The sequence below is a fragment of the Cervus canadensis genome, chromosome 28 (assembly GCF_019320065.1).
Source record: "Cervus canadensis isolate Bull #8, Minnesota chromosome 28, ASM1932006v1, whole genome shotgun sequence".
Classification (NCBI taxonomy): Eukaryota; Metazoa; Chordata; class Mammalia; order Artiodactyla; family Cervidae; genus Cervus; species Cervus canadensis.
The window spans coordinates 26,277,962-26,292,487 of record NC_057413.1 but is presented as its reverse complement, the minus strand read 5'-3'; the positions used below and the strand labels follow the sequence as shown (position 1 = coordinate 26,292,487).

General features: G+C 50.9%; 1 protein-coding gene across 7 annotated transcripts in view; it reads left to right on the top strand.

The window, feature by feature from the left end:
* LOC122429360 (boLa class II histocompatibility antigen, DQB*0101 beta chain) overlaps positions 1–14,526 on the top strand; it is a 174,375-nt gene continuing 159,849 nt past the window's right edge. For 3 of the 7 annotated variants that reach the window (XR_006265965.1, XR_006265964.1, XM_043449604.1), the window contains exons 1-4: positions 6–196; positions 8,437–8,706; positions 13,620–13,901; positions 14,379–14,489. Coding sequence is in view for 5 of the 7 variants with exons in the window: in XM_043449604.1 (XP_043305539.1) it covers positions 88–196; positions 8,437–8,706; positions 13,620–13,901; positions 14,379–14,489 (772 nt within the window). In the remaining 2 variants the exon portion in view is untranslated. Of the gene's footprint in view, positions 197–8,436; positions 8,707–13,619; positions 13,902–14,378; positions 14,490–14,526 lie in introns of all 7 variants that reach the window. The other 4 variants (XM_043449598.1, XM_043449599.1, XM_043449601.1 and 1 more) reach the window with 4 other exon arrangements.

Below are 14,526 nucleotides of genomic sequence, written 5' to 3'. Positions count from 1 at the left end.
TAGACTTTTATTCTGTGAAGTGGGCTCACCAGATCCACCAGGTTCTTGCTGAGTTGACTACCATTACTTCTTCTTTTGTTCTCTACTATGTCTGGGATGGTGGCTCTGCGGATCCCCAGAGGCCTTTGGACAGCAGCTGTGATGGTGACACTGGCGGTGCTGAGCACCCCAGGGGCTGAGGGCAGAGACTCTCCACGTAAGTGCAGGGCAGCTGCTCCCTGGAGCCACCACTCTGGGGAGCAGGCTCTGAGGGACCCTTGGGGTGGGGTATGATCTCAGGATACTGTCTTTCATCACACATTTCCTTCCATTGGGAATGAGGGCTATGTTACATTCTCATTTCCACCCTCTAAGGACAAGATAAGGACAATCCCCCTCTTACAGGTTTGAGCCTGGGTGTAACAGGCAGGAGGAGACAAAGTGTGTATCTACTATAAGTGCTAGGACAAAGTGAGCATGGGTATCTCTCCCCCCCTTTTTTAGAAGATACAAATTTCTCCAAAGAAAACACAGCAAAAGTTGTCATTTCAGGGTCCCCCAAGATCTTGTCTGGACTAAATACTGTGGGATCCTGGGTTGGTGGGAAATGTAGGGCAGTAGTAGTCTCTGTACGTTCAGAATTTGAGGAAAAGACTCTACAGTCCTGACTCTGAGTGGAGGGTTTATGAAAGTAACTCCTAGTGTTGGAGGAGCTCCCTGGGTGACCACAGACAGAAACAGCCTCAAGTTTCACTGATTTATGGTCAAGTAGTGACTTGAGTTGGAGAAGGAAATGGCAACCCACTCCAGTGTTCTTGCCTGGAGAATCCCAGGGATGGGGGGTGGAGGAGGGGGCTGGTTAGGCTACCTTCTATGGGGTCGCCCAGAGTCAGACACGACTGAAGCGACTTAGCAGCAGCAGCAGCAGTGACTTGAGTGGGATTCAGAGACTTAGTGGGGATGGACCAGATTTAGGAGCAAAGAGAACGTAAGAGCAGAATGATATAAATATTGAGAAATCATTCACTTCAGACACAGGATTAATATCTTAATATAAATTCTCTCTCAGTCTTCCTAAAAGCCCTACATGTAGGTTTAAGAATGCCGCGACAAGACAAAGGGGCGCCGGAGTATCAAAAGGCTTTTATTGGACAATCGCTCCCGGGCAGAGCTCCCACGCGCGAGCAAGGGAAAAAACGGGAGTCTGCAATCTGCGGGGAGGCGGGCGACACCTATATACCCCTGCGGATACGGAAGTGGCAGGACCAAGGTGCTGATTGGACCTCTAGGTCCCGTGTCAGTTTTTTGATTGGCCGGAGTCTTGGCGCCTTCGCGTCCATTAGTCTGCCTGGCAACGGGCTGTTGATTGGTGGATGTCTGTCCCTGGGGTTTATCTGAGACCTTTCTGGTGGGGGGGCTTCCCTGTCAGCATTTTCTGGCAGGCGCCTTCCTGCCTGTGGTCAGCGTGAGCTTTCATCCCGGCCTTTTTGGTATAGGACAAGGGGCGACGTTTGTCTTCAGGCTACTTCCTGCTGGACGGGCGCGACGTGGGGGTCAGGGCCGGTCGGGACGAAAGGTCAGCTTATGTAGGATTGTGAGGTGGGTCTATGTCTTCTTGATCGAGTTGAGTGTAAGCTGTTAGTATCATAGCCCGTCTGGTCGCGGCCTGCGCTATTTCTTGGACCCTGCGAAAAACAAATTGGAGGAGGCAGGGGCCTATGGTGAGGCTCATAACCAGCAGGAGTATAGGGCCTAGAAAGGGCAAGAGGTATGGGAGTAAACCATTGAGTCCGGTCCAGAAGGGGCTTTCCTGGAGCTGTCTGAGCCTTTGTTCCAGGTCGTCCTGTAGTTCTTTAATCTTAGTCCGGACTATTCCGGAGCAGTTGGCATAGAAACAGCATCTTCCCTGTAAGAAAAGGCATATGCTGTCCACTCGGGCGGTGAGGAGGTCTATATTTTTTGCTGACCTGGGGGCAGGGGTTCTGGGGTCTGGATGGTGTTAACGCATTGCCATGAATTGGCTTTTCTAATGTGTGAGTACCCATCTGAGGAAGACTCGTATCCCGACCCTATACAGTTGTAAGCCATTTTGTCTCCGCAGTTGACTGATTGGACGTGTCTGACCCTTCTCTGGGGATATTGGGAGAGAGTTCCCCTGGTGCAGTCACAAGGCTTTCCCATTTGCCTGGCCAGGATTTGCCTCGCCTTAGCCGGGTCATTAAATCCCCCATAGGTCTGACCGAGGAGAACAAGCAATAGGAGGGTATCTGTCATTCTTTGGCTGCTGATGGGAAGGGGGTCCGGGAGATTTTTAGTTTTGTGGGCCCCGTTAGAGAGGACTGGTATGTGTGTCCTGGCGAAGCCTTTGGACCCGAGTCTAAGCCTGGATCTCTTTCTGGAAGGCCGGGGCGGGGGACTCGTTTAAGCCTGGTCACGTGGTACCAGGGTTCGAGGCCTGAGAGCTTGGGTGCAGTGGGGGTGGTCGGGACTACTGTGTAAGGACCCGTCCAACGAGGTTGGAGGGGCCCAGGAGACAGGGTCCTGAGTAGCACCTGGTCCCCGGGCGACAGTGGTCTGATGGAGCCGTCACCGTCTCCAGGTTGTGACAGGACCCGATCTGCGTGTTCCCTGAGTAAGGCGCACAGGCGGGTGAAGAGGGGCTAATAATTGGCCAGGGGAGGTGGTTTTTCTGGGAGCAGATGGGTCAGCAGGTAGGGCCTGCCGTACAGCAGTTCGAAGGGGGTCAAACCTGTCTTTGAGTGCGGTGTTGTGCGGATGTGGGTGAGAGCCAAGGGGAGAAGGTCGACCCAGGAGAGCCGCACTTCTGAGGCGAGCTTGGCGAGGTGGGCCTTGAGGACCCCGTTGGCCCGTTCTACCTTACCCGATGACTGGGGTCGGTATGGGATGTGAAGATGCCAGGTGATGTTGAGGGCTGCAGCCCTGGTAGGTTATCTGCGAAACAAAAGCAGTTCTGTTATCGGATTGGAGGGAGCTAGGGAGTCCAAACCGGGAGATGATGTGTTTGACCAGCGTTTCGGACACTATTGTGGCTGTTTCGCAGGAGGTAGGGAAGGCCTCGGCCCACCCTGAGAATGTGTCCACGAGTACCAGCAGATAACGATAAGCCCGGTGTCTGGGCATGTGAGTGAAGTCCACCTGCCAATCTTAACCTGGCAGATGTCTTCTCAGCTGGTGGGTTTCTTGGGGGGGCCGGAGCCCTCCTTGAGGAGAGATCATTGCGCAGGTCAGGCAGGAGTGATGTACGGTCTGGAGTCACTGAGGTCAGAGAGGAATCTGGAAGCCAAGAGGTCACTGAGGCAGTGAGGGGAGAAAATGGTTAGAGGTTGATTTTGAAGTAACTTTTTTGTGTCCATGCAAACCGCTGCTGCCGCTGCCAGTGCCCGTAGGCAGGGGAACCATCCCCTGGCAGTGGGGTCTAGTTGTTTGGAGATGAAGGCGACAGGCAGTAACTCAGAGCCCACTGGCTGTACCAGGGCCCCAAAGGCTATCTCCCCCTTTTCATCAGTATAGAGATGATAAGGGTAGTTTGGATTAGGCAGGGAAAGGGGAGCGGCAGATGTCAGAGCAGACTGTAATGTGAGAAAGGCTCGGGTGACCTCGTTTTGTGAGGAGAGTGGCCCCTTTGGGGTTTTCTTTGCTGCTGTATGGAGGGGTCTTGCCAGTGAGGCATAGTTGGGAACCCAATGGCGGAAGAATCCCGCCAGGCCCAGGAAAGACAGGATTTGGTCTCCATTAGTTGGAGGCTGGATAGACCAGAGAAGTTGGCAACGGTCGGTTGTGAGGGCCTTGGTGGTGGGGGTAATTTGTAATCTCAGGTAAGTAACTGAGGACTGGGTGAGTTGGGCCTTTGCCTGTGAGGCCTGGTATCCTTTGGAGGCCAGGAAGTTAAGGAGAGCTGTGGTGTGTTGTTTTGAGAGATCTTCGGAAGGACTACATAGTAAGAGGTCATCTACATACTGGAGTAGGGTACTAGGGCTAAGAGGGCAGAGGGCCAGGTCCCGGGCCAGGGCCTGGCCGAAGTAATGAGGGCTATCTCGAAACCCCTGAGGCAGGACCGTCCACCTGAGTTGAGTGGCCTGTCTGGTGTCAGGATCAGTCCAGGTGAAGGCGAACAGAAACTGACAGTCGGGGTGGATTGGGATGGAAAAGAATGCATCTTTGAGATCGATTACCGTGAAGTGGGTGGTGCCCGTGGGTATTTGGGACAATAAAGTATAGGGGTTGGGGACCAGTGGGTGTGTAGGGACAACGGCCTCGTTGATAAGCCGGAGGTCTTGGACTAGTCAGTAGGCTCCTGAGGCCTTACGGACCAGAAGGATGGGGGTATTACATGGGGACGAGGTGGGGACCGGTAGGCCCTGTCCCAGGAGGCAGTCAATGATTGGCTTAAGCCCTCGAAGGTTTGGCTGGGACAGGGGGAACTGGGCCCAAGCCAGAAAACAGGTGGGGTTTTTTAGGTGGATGAGGACTGGGGGTTGGTGTTGGGCAATTGTTGGGATCTCGGTGTCCCAAACCTGGGGATCTATTTGGGAGCTAGAGGACCCGGTGAGTAGCAGTAGGAATCTGCCTGTGGAAGGGAAAGGCCCTGGGGCTAGGTGAAGTGTGGCCTTGAGTTTTGTTAAAATATCTCTCCCTAGCAGAGGGGTCGGACAGGAGGGAATAACTAGAAAGGAGTGGGTGAATAGGCAATTGTCTAATTGACAGTTTAAGGGCTTGGTCTCTAAAGGCTGTGACGGCTTTCCCATTACCGAGACCCGGGAAGGACGCAAGGTGCCTCCGAAAGAGGGAAGGACTGAATAGGTAGCCCCCATGTCAACCAAGAAGTCGATCAACTTACCCGCTACCTGGAGCATTACCCTGGGCTCGGCTTGGGTTATTGGGGTTCCCGAGTCTGGGCGGCTTCAGTCTTCATCAAAGGTCAGCAGTTGTTGTAGGGCGGGGTCTGGGCTCGGAGTCATCCTGGGTCGCTCTGGTCCCTTACCCCCTGGGGTCAGGGCCCGAGAGCCCGAGGGACAGTCACTCGCCCAGTGTCCGCGTTGCCTGCACTTTGGGCAGGGCCTTGTGGGCGGTCTTGGGTTAGGAAACATTTTGGCCCAGTGTCCCTCTTTGCCGCATCTGAAGCAGGCCCCAGGTGGGGGTTTTTGTGGGCCCGAGCCAGTTGCCGGCTGCAGGGCTGCTACCAGAGCCTGGGTTTGTTGGTTGAGGAGGCTGGCCTGGAGTTTGGCCTTTTGTCTCAGTCTGGCTTTGCAACTAGCCTCTGCAGTTTCTTCCCGGGCATTGTAAACTTTAAAGACCATTTTACCAGGTCTCGTATGGGAGTCTGAGCGCCGCCCTCAGCCTTGGCCAGTTTTTTTCGGATGTCGGGGGCGGATTGAGAGATAAAACAATTGGCCAGAGTGACTGCTCCAGCTGGGGAGTCTGGAGCCAGTCGGGTATATTGGATAAGGGCCTCTGTCAGCCTATTTAAGAACATAGCAGGGTTTTCATCAGGGCCCTGGGTGATCTCATCTAGCTTGAGGAAGTTGACCACTTTGTTAGAAGCGGCTTCCATGCCATCCAGGAGGCACTCTACCATATATCTGACCCTGAGTTCACCTCCCCCAGTCTCCTGATAGTCCCAGTTAGGGTCTGTGTCGGGGACTGCCTGGGCCCCTGGGGGCGCTCGGGAGAGGGGTTAGCGCAGTGTCTCTGGTCGGCCTGGGCCCTAGCGGCCGTCCAGATGGCTTGTCGCTCTTTTGGGGTGGTGGTGGAACCTAAGACCACATAGATATCTTTCCAGGTTAAGGCGTATGAGCGGGTCAGTTGGGTGAACTGCTTGATGTAATGGGTAGGGTCGGATGAGAATGACCAAGCTTGGCCTCGATTTGAGACAGGTCCTGGAGGGAGAAGGGGACGTGGACCTGTGCCAAGCCCTCGGCTCTGGCTACTTGTCTCAGAGGGAGTAGGGGCGCCGGGGCACGGGGAAAAGAATCTCGGGACAGCTGTCCATGGGACCGTGTGTGTGAGCTGACTGGTGATGGGGAGGGTGTTAGGGGAGGTAATGTAGGATAGAGAATGGGAGTAGGAGAAGGGTGTATAGTTTCAGTTGGTTGTGTATCAATTGAGGAGGTGTGGGGAGGTGTTGTTGGGGCAGCTAGGGGAGTGAAGAGTGGAGGAGGGAGCCGCTGGAGTCAGAGAAGTGGGAGTGGAGGATGGAACTGCTGGAGTCAGAGAAGTGGGAGTGGAGGATGGAACTGCTGGAGTCAGAGAAGTGGGAGTGGAGGATGGAACTGCTGGAGTCAGAGAAGCATAGGGCGGGGGGGCGACCAGGTCTTCTGGGGGAATAGAGAAGGCAGAGGACTCAGGACCTGGCAATTCTTTGGGAGGGGGGTCTGGATTTGGGCAGGCGGGCCATTTAGGAGCCACGGTGAGCATAATTTGGGTCGGGGAGCATGTTGTGCAAAGGGTAGGGCGGGAGCGCAGTGTCCAGAAAGCCTGTACATAAGGGACCTCGGACCATTTTCCCGATCTCCGACAGTAATTATCTAGATCACAGGGGACATCAAAGTCTAGCGTCCCTGTGGGGGGCCAATGGGATTGAGGCCAAGCCTCTGAGAAAAAAGTGAGGCGTTTTGGCCGGACGTAGCCCGCTAACCTCAGATTTTTTAGGTTGGCTAGACCAATTGGACTCGGGTTTGGAGGCCGTGGACCCCATGGCGACCACGTGGGGCTAGCCTCTATTGTCCGGGCGTCCCCAGGCGAACAGAGGGCAGCCGGAGGTCTCGAGAGAGACCGGGGGCTAGCCTCTGTTGTCCAGGCATCCCCGGGCAAACAGAGGCAGCCAGAGGTCTCGAGAGAGACCGGGGGTTACTCAGCCGATTAGGACGTCTTTGGCACGAGCTGAGAACCGGGAGGAGGCACAGCTGTCGGAGGAGGGCCCGATATGTGCGCACTGGTTATCTGGCCCTAGGAAGTGGTCGTCCAGGGCGGCGGGATCCACAGCCGGAGGGACTTACCCCGTCGTCTGCCGTCTGGGAGGTCGGTCCGTGGCTGGGGCACATATGGCCGCGGCGGTGGAGCTCCAGGGGGCCCGCACGGCGTGAGCCGGGGCCCTCACCTCGAGCCCCACGTTGGGCGCCAGATGTAAGAACACCGCGACAAGACAAAGGGGCGCCGGAGTATCAAAAGGCTTTTATTGGACAATCGCTCCCGGGCACAGCTCCCACGCGTGAGCAAGGGAAAAAACGGGAGTCTGCAATCTGCAGGGAGGCGGGGCGACACCTATATACCCCGGGGGATACGGAAGTGGCGGGACCAAGGTGCTGATTGGACCTCTAGGTCCCGCGTCAGTTTTTTGATTGGCTGGAGTCTTGGCGCCTTCGCGTCCATCAGTCTGCCTGGCAACGGGCTGTTGATTGGTGGATGTCTGTCGGGCTTATCTGAGACCCTTCGGCGGGGGGGCTTCCCTGTCAGCATTTTCTGGCTGGCGCCTTCCTGCCTGCGGTCAGCGTGACCTTTCAGTAGGTATAATGACTTTTTCCACAATTTTACTTATGATATAGATACTCTGTTAAGGGTCCTGCCCAAGCTGGTAACTATCTCAGTTTAATTGGAATCCAGTTTATCTCATTTGAAAGTCTGTGCTTTTAAAATGCTCCTTTCTATGACTGGGAAGTTGTTGGTTCCTTTGAACCACACAGGTGTCAGTGGGGGTGGCAGAAACTAGGAGTAAACCCAGGTGTTGTAAGGAAGACACTTTGCCGGGGACAAAGAGAAAATCTATGTCCGTCAAGCTGATTCCCTGATGGCTCAGACGGTAGTCTACCTGCAAAGCGGGAGACCCGAGTTCGATCCCTGAGTCACGAAGATTCCGTGGAGAAGGAAATGGCAACCCACCCACTCCAGTACTCTTGCCTAGAAAACTCCATGGATGGAGGAGCCTGGTGAGCTGCAGTCCATGGGGTTGCAAAGAGTCCGACACGACTGAGCGATTTGATTTCACTTTCTTTCAGGCTGAGGACAAACTTCTTTTTTCCACTTCTTTTGTCATTGCCTGAACTCTTGGGTGTTGCCTCTGAGGTTCTCAGTAGTTCAAGGGAAACTGAGATTTCCTGTGCGAACATCCTGATCCCTCTAAGCACAGAGGGGTGGATAATCAACCCGACAGACACAGCCCCGTTTACTGAGTTCTCAGCCTCCTCAGTTTACTGAGGTCCCACTGCCTCCTCACATCCAGGGAGCCCTCAGAGGGGGCGGGAGGCCCGGGGAAGAGCTGCTGGAGGACCCGGGTCCACAGCTGGAGGCACAGGGCCGGGCCGCAGGGAACAGGGGTTGAGAGGCGGCGGGTTTCAGGTTTACGGACGCAGCCTGCGGCGGCCGGCACCTCCCCATCTGGCCGAGCGGCCGCCGCGTGGGGCTGTGGGGCTGAGGCCTGACCCAGCGGCTGTCTCCCCGCAGAGGATTTCCTGTTCCAGTTTAAGGGCCTGTGTTACTTCACCAACGGGACGGAGCTGGTGCGGCACGTGACCAGATACATCTACAACCGGGAGGAGTACGTGCGCTTCGACAGCGACGTGAACGAGTACCGGGCGGTGACCCCGCTGGGGCGACCGGATGCCGAGTACTGGAACAGCCAGGAGGGCGAACTGGAGCGGGTGCGGGCCGAGGAGGACACGGTGTGCAGAAACAACTACGAGGTGGAGCTCATCACATCCTTGCAGCGGCAAGGTGAGTGCTGGCTGCCCTCGGAGGCTCAGCTCCGGGAGGGGCCGGGTCTTGGGGCGGGGTCCCCAGGCCCGCGGAGGGGACAGCGAGGCCGGGGCACCTGCGCGGCGGGGCGGGGGCCGAGGGCGCTATGGGGAATGGACACTCGCAGCCCTGGACCTCTCCCCGCAGAGGCGGCGCGGCCGGCCCAGTGTGGTCACCTCTGAAGGCCGCGTGCTGGGCAGTTCTCTCCACTAACGCAGCTTGTTCCCACCTCGCTCGCGCCTTTGGTGTGTTGCTTCCCGAGGTCTGACCGCTCCGCCTGGTTAGGGCTGCTCCATTGCTTAGTTCAGGGCACCGTGCGCACGTGGTGATACATTACAGTCATGAAATAATACCTTTTTCACTTATTGGTTTCACGTCATTATTCAACTTAATCTTGGTTTCTTAAATGATGTCACTGTATCACTTGTTCTGGACCTCTTTCCAGTAAGGGACGGTGTTAATTATTACCGAGTGCCTGTTGACACATTGGCAGGTAGTGTGAATTCCATAAACTTTTGTTAAATTAATGCATAAATGTACTTGGTTTTCCATCCATTTAGGTTCAAGAGAAAACAAGTAAACAGAGCCTTAAAAACGGATTTTATTAATGATTCTTTACTATTTTACTTAACCCTTTAAAGTTAACTCTTATTGACTTGGATCTTAACAACTTAGAATTTGTGAAGGTAAAGTCAGAGGAAAAAAGTGTTTACTAAAAATAGAAACAACACTTGAATGGTGTTGTAAGGCTGAGTTACAATTTCTTAGAAAAGCTCAACAAATGGCTTAATAAAAAGAGTTGGAATTTTGGGGTAAATAAGTCTATGACATTTAATTAAATAAAAATTTCTTCAGGTTTATTTTGGCCTAAACCCTATCCTCTCCCTCTACGCCCCCAACATCACCATCCACCTCAGGGGTACACCTTCTGAAAGTTAATTATACCCATTTAATGGGCACCTATTTCTAGACAATTATATTACCAAATACTGTCTGTATTATGCCACTTAATTTCACAACAACCTTGGGTGTTAACAGCATCAACACTTTATATATGCTAATGTTGGTACACATTAACAGTTTAAGTAGTTACACAGTTATTCACTGTCCTGAAGTGTCTCCCAATACAGTCATCATGTTCTTTACTAATGTATATAGAGTTTAATGGAAGCAAAGCCTCCTTAAAGCCAGTTATGACCAGAGACAGCAGTGTGAGTCTGTTCCTGCCTATTTTCAAATTGGTGGGACAAAATGATAAATTGAGTGGATTGAAAACTCACTGATTAATCCCTAGTTTGACCTCAGTGTTATCTATACATGTTCACATAACTTTTAGCTTACCTTACACTCTCTTACCTTCTTCATCCTAATGATACCAAGTATTAATATATACTTATATTTTTTGCTACTTCAGTTCTTTTCCCATCAACATTACTCTAACATTTCCCTCTTGAACTTGTGACCTTCATTTTTCACTCCCAATCTGTTTGAGATGAACAGATGTTGTAAGTCCACATACCTGACCAAGATTTAAATCAGACTCCAGCAAGGAGGACCTAAACAAGAGTTAAGTCCCAATTGAAAACATGATTCTTTCCAGATGATGACTCATGAGTACCATGTAACTGGGGTGACAAGATTGCCTCCTGACCTCAGTAAGTTCCAGTTATACTTTATGTTCACAGTGCTTTCTCTGCACTGTGCTTTCTCTGCACCCAGGCCAACTTCTGCAAGAATCTCAGAATGTTTTCTATAAAGAACACACATGATAATCATGTCTGATTTCTGAACAAGGAAGTTACTCTTAAAAGCAAGGAGATGGAATAGGTCGGCAGCTAGTGATTAAACTCACTTGAATGTTAAAAGGAAATTAGGGGGTAAAAGAAGATGAGAGTATGTAATGTGTTATCAAATAAATAAAACATGTATGAAATATTTACTATAGTTTCACACTAAGAGAATGAGGGAGATGCAGTGAAACAACTGGAGAGGTAGAGGATAAGATGTGTAGAATAGATAAGGAAGTGTGTTGTATTTGACCATGAGTAACATCTGAGACTTGGAAAACTCAGCAGTGGCCACAGGACTGGAAAATTTTCATTCCCATCCCTAAGAGAGGCAATCACAAAGAATGCTCCAACTACCGCACAATTGTACTCATCTCACACGCTAGTAAAGTAATGCTCAAAATTCTCCAAGCCAGGCTTCAGCAATTCGTGAACCGTGAACTTCCAGATGTTCAAGCTGGTTTTAGAAAAGGCGGAGGAACCAGAGATCAAATTGCCAATATCCGTTGGATCATCAAAAAAGCAAGAGAGTTCCAGAAAAACATCTATTTCTGCTTTATTGACTATGCCAAAGCCTTTGACTGTGTGGATCACACAGTAAACTGTGGAAAATTCTGAAGGAGATACCATACCACCTGACCTGCCTCTTGAGAAACCTGTATGCAGGTCAGGAAGCAACAGTTAGAACTGGACATGGAACAACAGACTGGTTCCAATTAAGAAAAGGAGTATGTCAAGGTTGTATATTGTCACCCTGCTTATTTAACTTATATGCAGAGTACATCATGAGGAACACTGGGCTGGAAGAAGTACAAGCTGGAATCAAGATTGCCGGAAGAAATATCAATAACCTCAAATATGCAGATGACACCACCCTTATGGCAGAAAGTGAAGATGAACTAAAGAGCCTCTTGATGAAAGTGAAAGAGGAGAGTGAAAAAGTTAACTTAAAGCTTAACATTCAGAAAACTAAGATCATGGCATCTGGTCCCATCACCTCATGGGAAATAGATGGGGAGACAGTGGAAACAGTGTCAGACTTTATGTTTTTGGGCTCCAAAATCACTGCAGATGGTGACTGCAGCCATGAAATTAAAAGACGCTTGCTTCTTGGAAGAAAAACTAGGACCAACCTAGACAGCATATTAAAAAGCAGAGACATTACTTTGCTGACAAAGATCTGTCTAGTCAAAGCTTTGGTTTTTTCCAGTAGTCATGTGTGGATGTCAGAGTTGGACTATAAAGAAAGCTGAGTGCTGAATAATTGATGCTTTTGAATTGTGGTGTTGGAGAAGACTCTTGAGAGTCCCTTGGACAGCAAGGAGATCCAACCAGTCCATCCTAAAGGAAATCAGTCCTGAATATTCATTGGAATGACTGAATGTGAAGCTGATACTCCAGTACTTTGGCCACCTGATGCAAAGAACTGACTCATTGTAAAAGACCCTGATGCTGGGAAACACTGAAGACGTGGGGAGAAGGGGTCAGCAGATGGTGAGATGGTTGGATGGCATCACTGACTCAATGGACATGAGTTTGAGTAAACTCCAGGAGTTGGTGATGGACAGGGAAGACTGGTGTGCTTTGATCCATGGGGTCGCAAAGAGTCCTACACAACTGAGCAACTGAACTGACTGACTGACTAAGTTTGTAACATTGTGTGTGTGTTTGGTCTCTGTTACTAGATTGCAAAGTCTGTAAAAGCAGGGACTATGGTCTGTTATCTTTGGATTACCAGAGAATCCAAATTGTCATATATATAATTGTTGAATGAATGAATAAGTGAATCAACAGATTAATCAAATAAGTATATGTGGCATAAATGAAGTAGAGGCAGAGTGTATGTAGTGTATGTATTGGGCTTCCCTGATAGCTCAGTTGGTAAAGAATCCACCTGCAGTGCAGGAGACCCCAATTTGGTTCCTGGATCGGGACAGTTCCCTGGACCAAGGATTGGCTACCCACTCTGGTATTCTTGGGCTTCTCTTGTGGCTCAGCTGGTAGAGAATCAACTGCAATGTGGGAGACCTGGGTTCAATCCCTGGGTTGGGGAGATCCCCTGGAGAAGGGAAAGGCTACCCACTCCAATATTCTGGCCTGGAGAATTCCATGGACTGTATGGTCCTTGGGATTGCAGAGTCAGACATAACTTTCACTTTTGCGTATGTGGCATAAATGAAGTAGAGACAGAGTGTATGTTTTTAATTATGTAGATTTCTGTGGGGTGTTCACCACAGAATGGCATTGGAGGTAAGATAAGGCTAAAGCTGAGAGAGATGCTTTGTTGACCAGCAATATGTGGGAAGTGCTCTTGCTCTCAAATTCTGTGTTACAGCGCTGAGGGTTATACATGTAGCCCGTTTGAGAAGAATTGCTTTGTAGGAAGGATGTGATGGTCACTCTTGTCCTATTTTACTGTACGTAGAAATGTTTATTGATCCCTAGTTAAGGGAGATCCACTGGATGAGGGCATGGCAACCCTTTCCAATATTCTTGCCAGGAGAATCCCATGGACAGAGGACCCTGGCGGGCTACAGTCCATAGGGTTGAAAGAGTTGGACTTGACTAAAGCAACTTTGCATGCACGCATGCAGGAATGTCTGTGCTTTCTTAATTCTCAGTCCATGTTGCTATTCCATGACTTGTGTTGATCATTTCATGACCAGCATATGAGAATCAAAACAGTTGGATTTTCTCTACAGTGAGGAGTACTGGGACTAACCTCGCATAAGTCACTAGAGCTAATCCTGATGGGGACCTTTAATAGGTGTAGGGGAAAACAAGTCTGGGTTTTTTATTTTAAAATTTTTAATAAATAGTAGCCTGTATAATATAGCAATTTATAATTTAAAAGTGCTTCATTTTTATCAGTGTCAACAAAGAATGGTGACATAGAATGATGACATTTATCTCTTGAGACTCCTAAGAGTAAACTGATGAATGTTTCTATTCAAGCTAATAACATGGATAAGTTTGGATCCAAATCCAAGACTTGGAATGCAGGGATCTTCCCACTCTGGAACCGAGGAAGGACTCTTCTCCTTGGGAGATGTGTTGTGTGGTCTCATGTCTTACTGTGTCTTTTCCTGTCTGTTCCTCCCTCAGTGGAACCTACAGTGACCATCTCCCCATCCAGGACTGAGGCTCTAAACCACCACAACCTGCTGGTCTGCTCGGTGACAGATTTCTATCCAGGCGAGATCAAGGTTCGGTGGTTCCGAAATGACCGGGAGGAGACAGCCGGAGTTGTGTCCACCCCTCTTATTAGAAATGGGGACTGGACCTTCCAGATCCTCGTGATGCTGGAAATGACCCCCCAGCGAGGAGATGTCTACACCTGCCGCGTAGAGCACCCCAGCCTCCAGAGCCCCATCATGGTGGAGTGGCGTAAGGGCACTTGGTTTCCTTTCATTGTGGGCCCCACAGGACAGGGGTGGGCAGAGCTTCCTGGGTTCATCCCATCTCACCTCTTGTCCCCGGCATCACTACTGAAATCACAGGACACAAGAGTGCTCATACCTCATAGCAGGGGCATTGGAAGAGCCTAATTACATTGTCTTTCCAGATACATGAGCTCACTGCACACACAATGGCCCCAGAGCCCAGCCCAGGGAGCTCTGCAGGATTGACAGGTCCAAGGTTATGAATGTGTCCTTGAGGGGCAGGGATCTGCTTTCCCTGCTCATTCACTTGCCCGCTGTGTCCAAGGATCTTTTGCTGGGTCCCTTACCTGGGGGTGGTTAGAATGAAGAACTGAGTTCCCCTGGTACTTCCACCTCCTGTACCTCAGACTGGACTTCAGGATTCTCAAGGGACACTGTGGGATGTGGACACAAACGCTGACTCTCAGGCTCTGCTCCCCAGGGTCACAGTCTGAATCTGCCCAGAGCAAGATGCTGAGTGGTGTTGGGGGCTTGGTGCTGGGGCTGATCTTCCTCGGGCTGGGCCTCATTGTCCGTCACAGGAGCCAGAAGGGTAAGGAGCTCTGGGGAAATGGGGAAGACTTTGACTG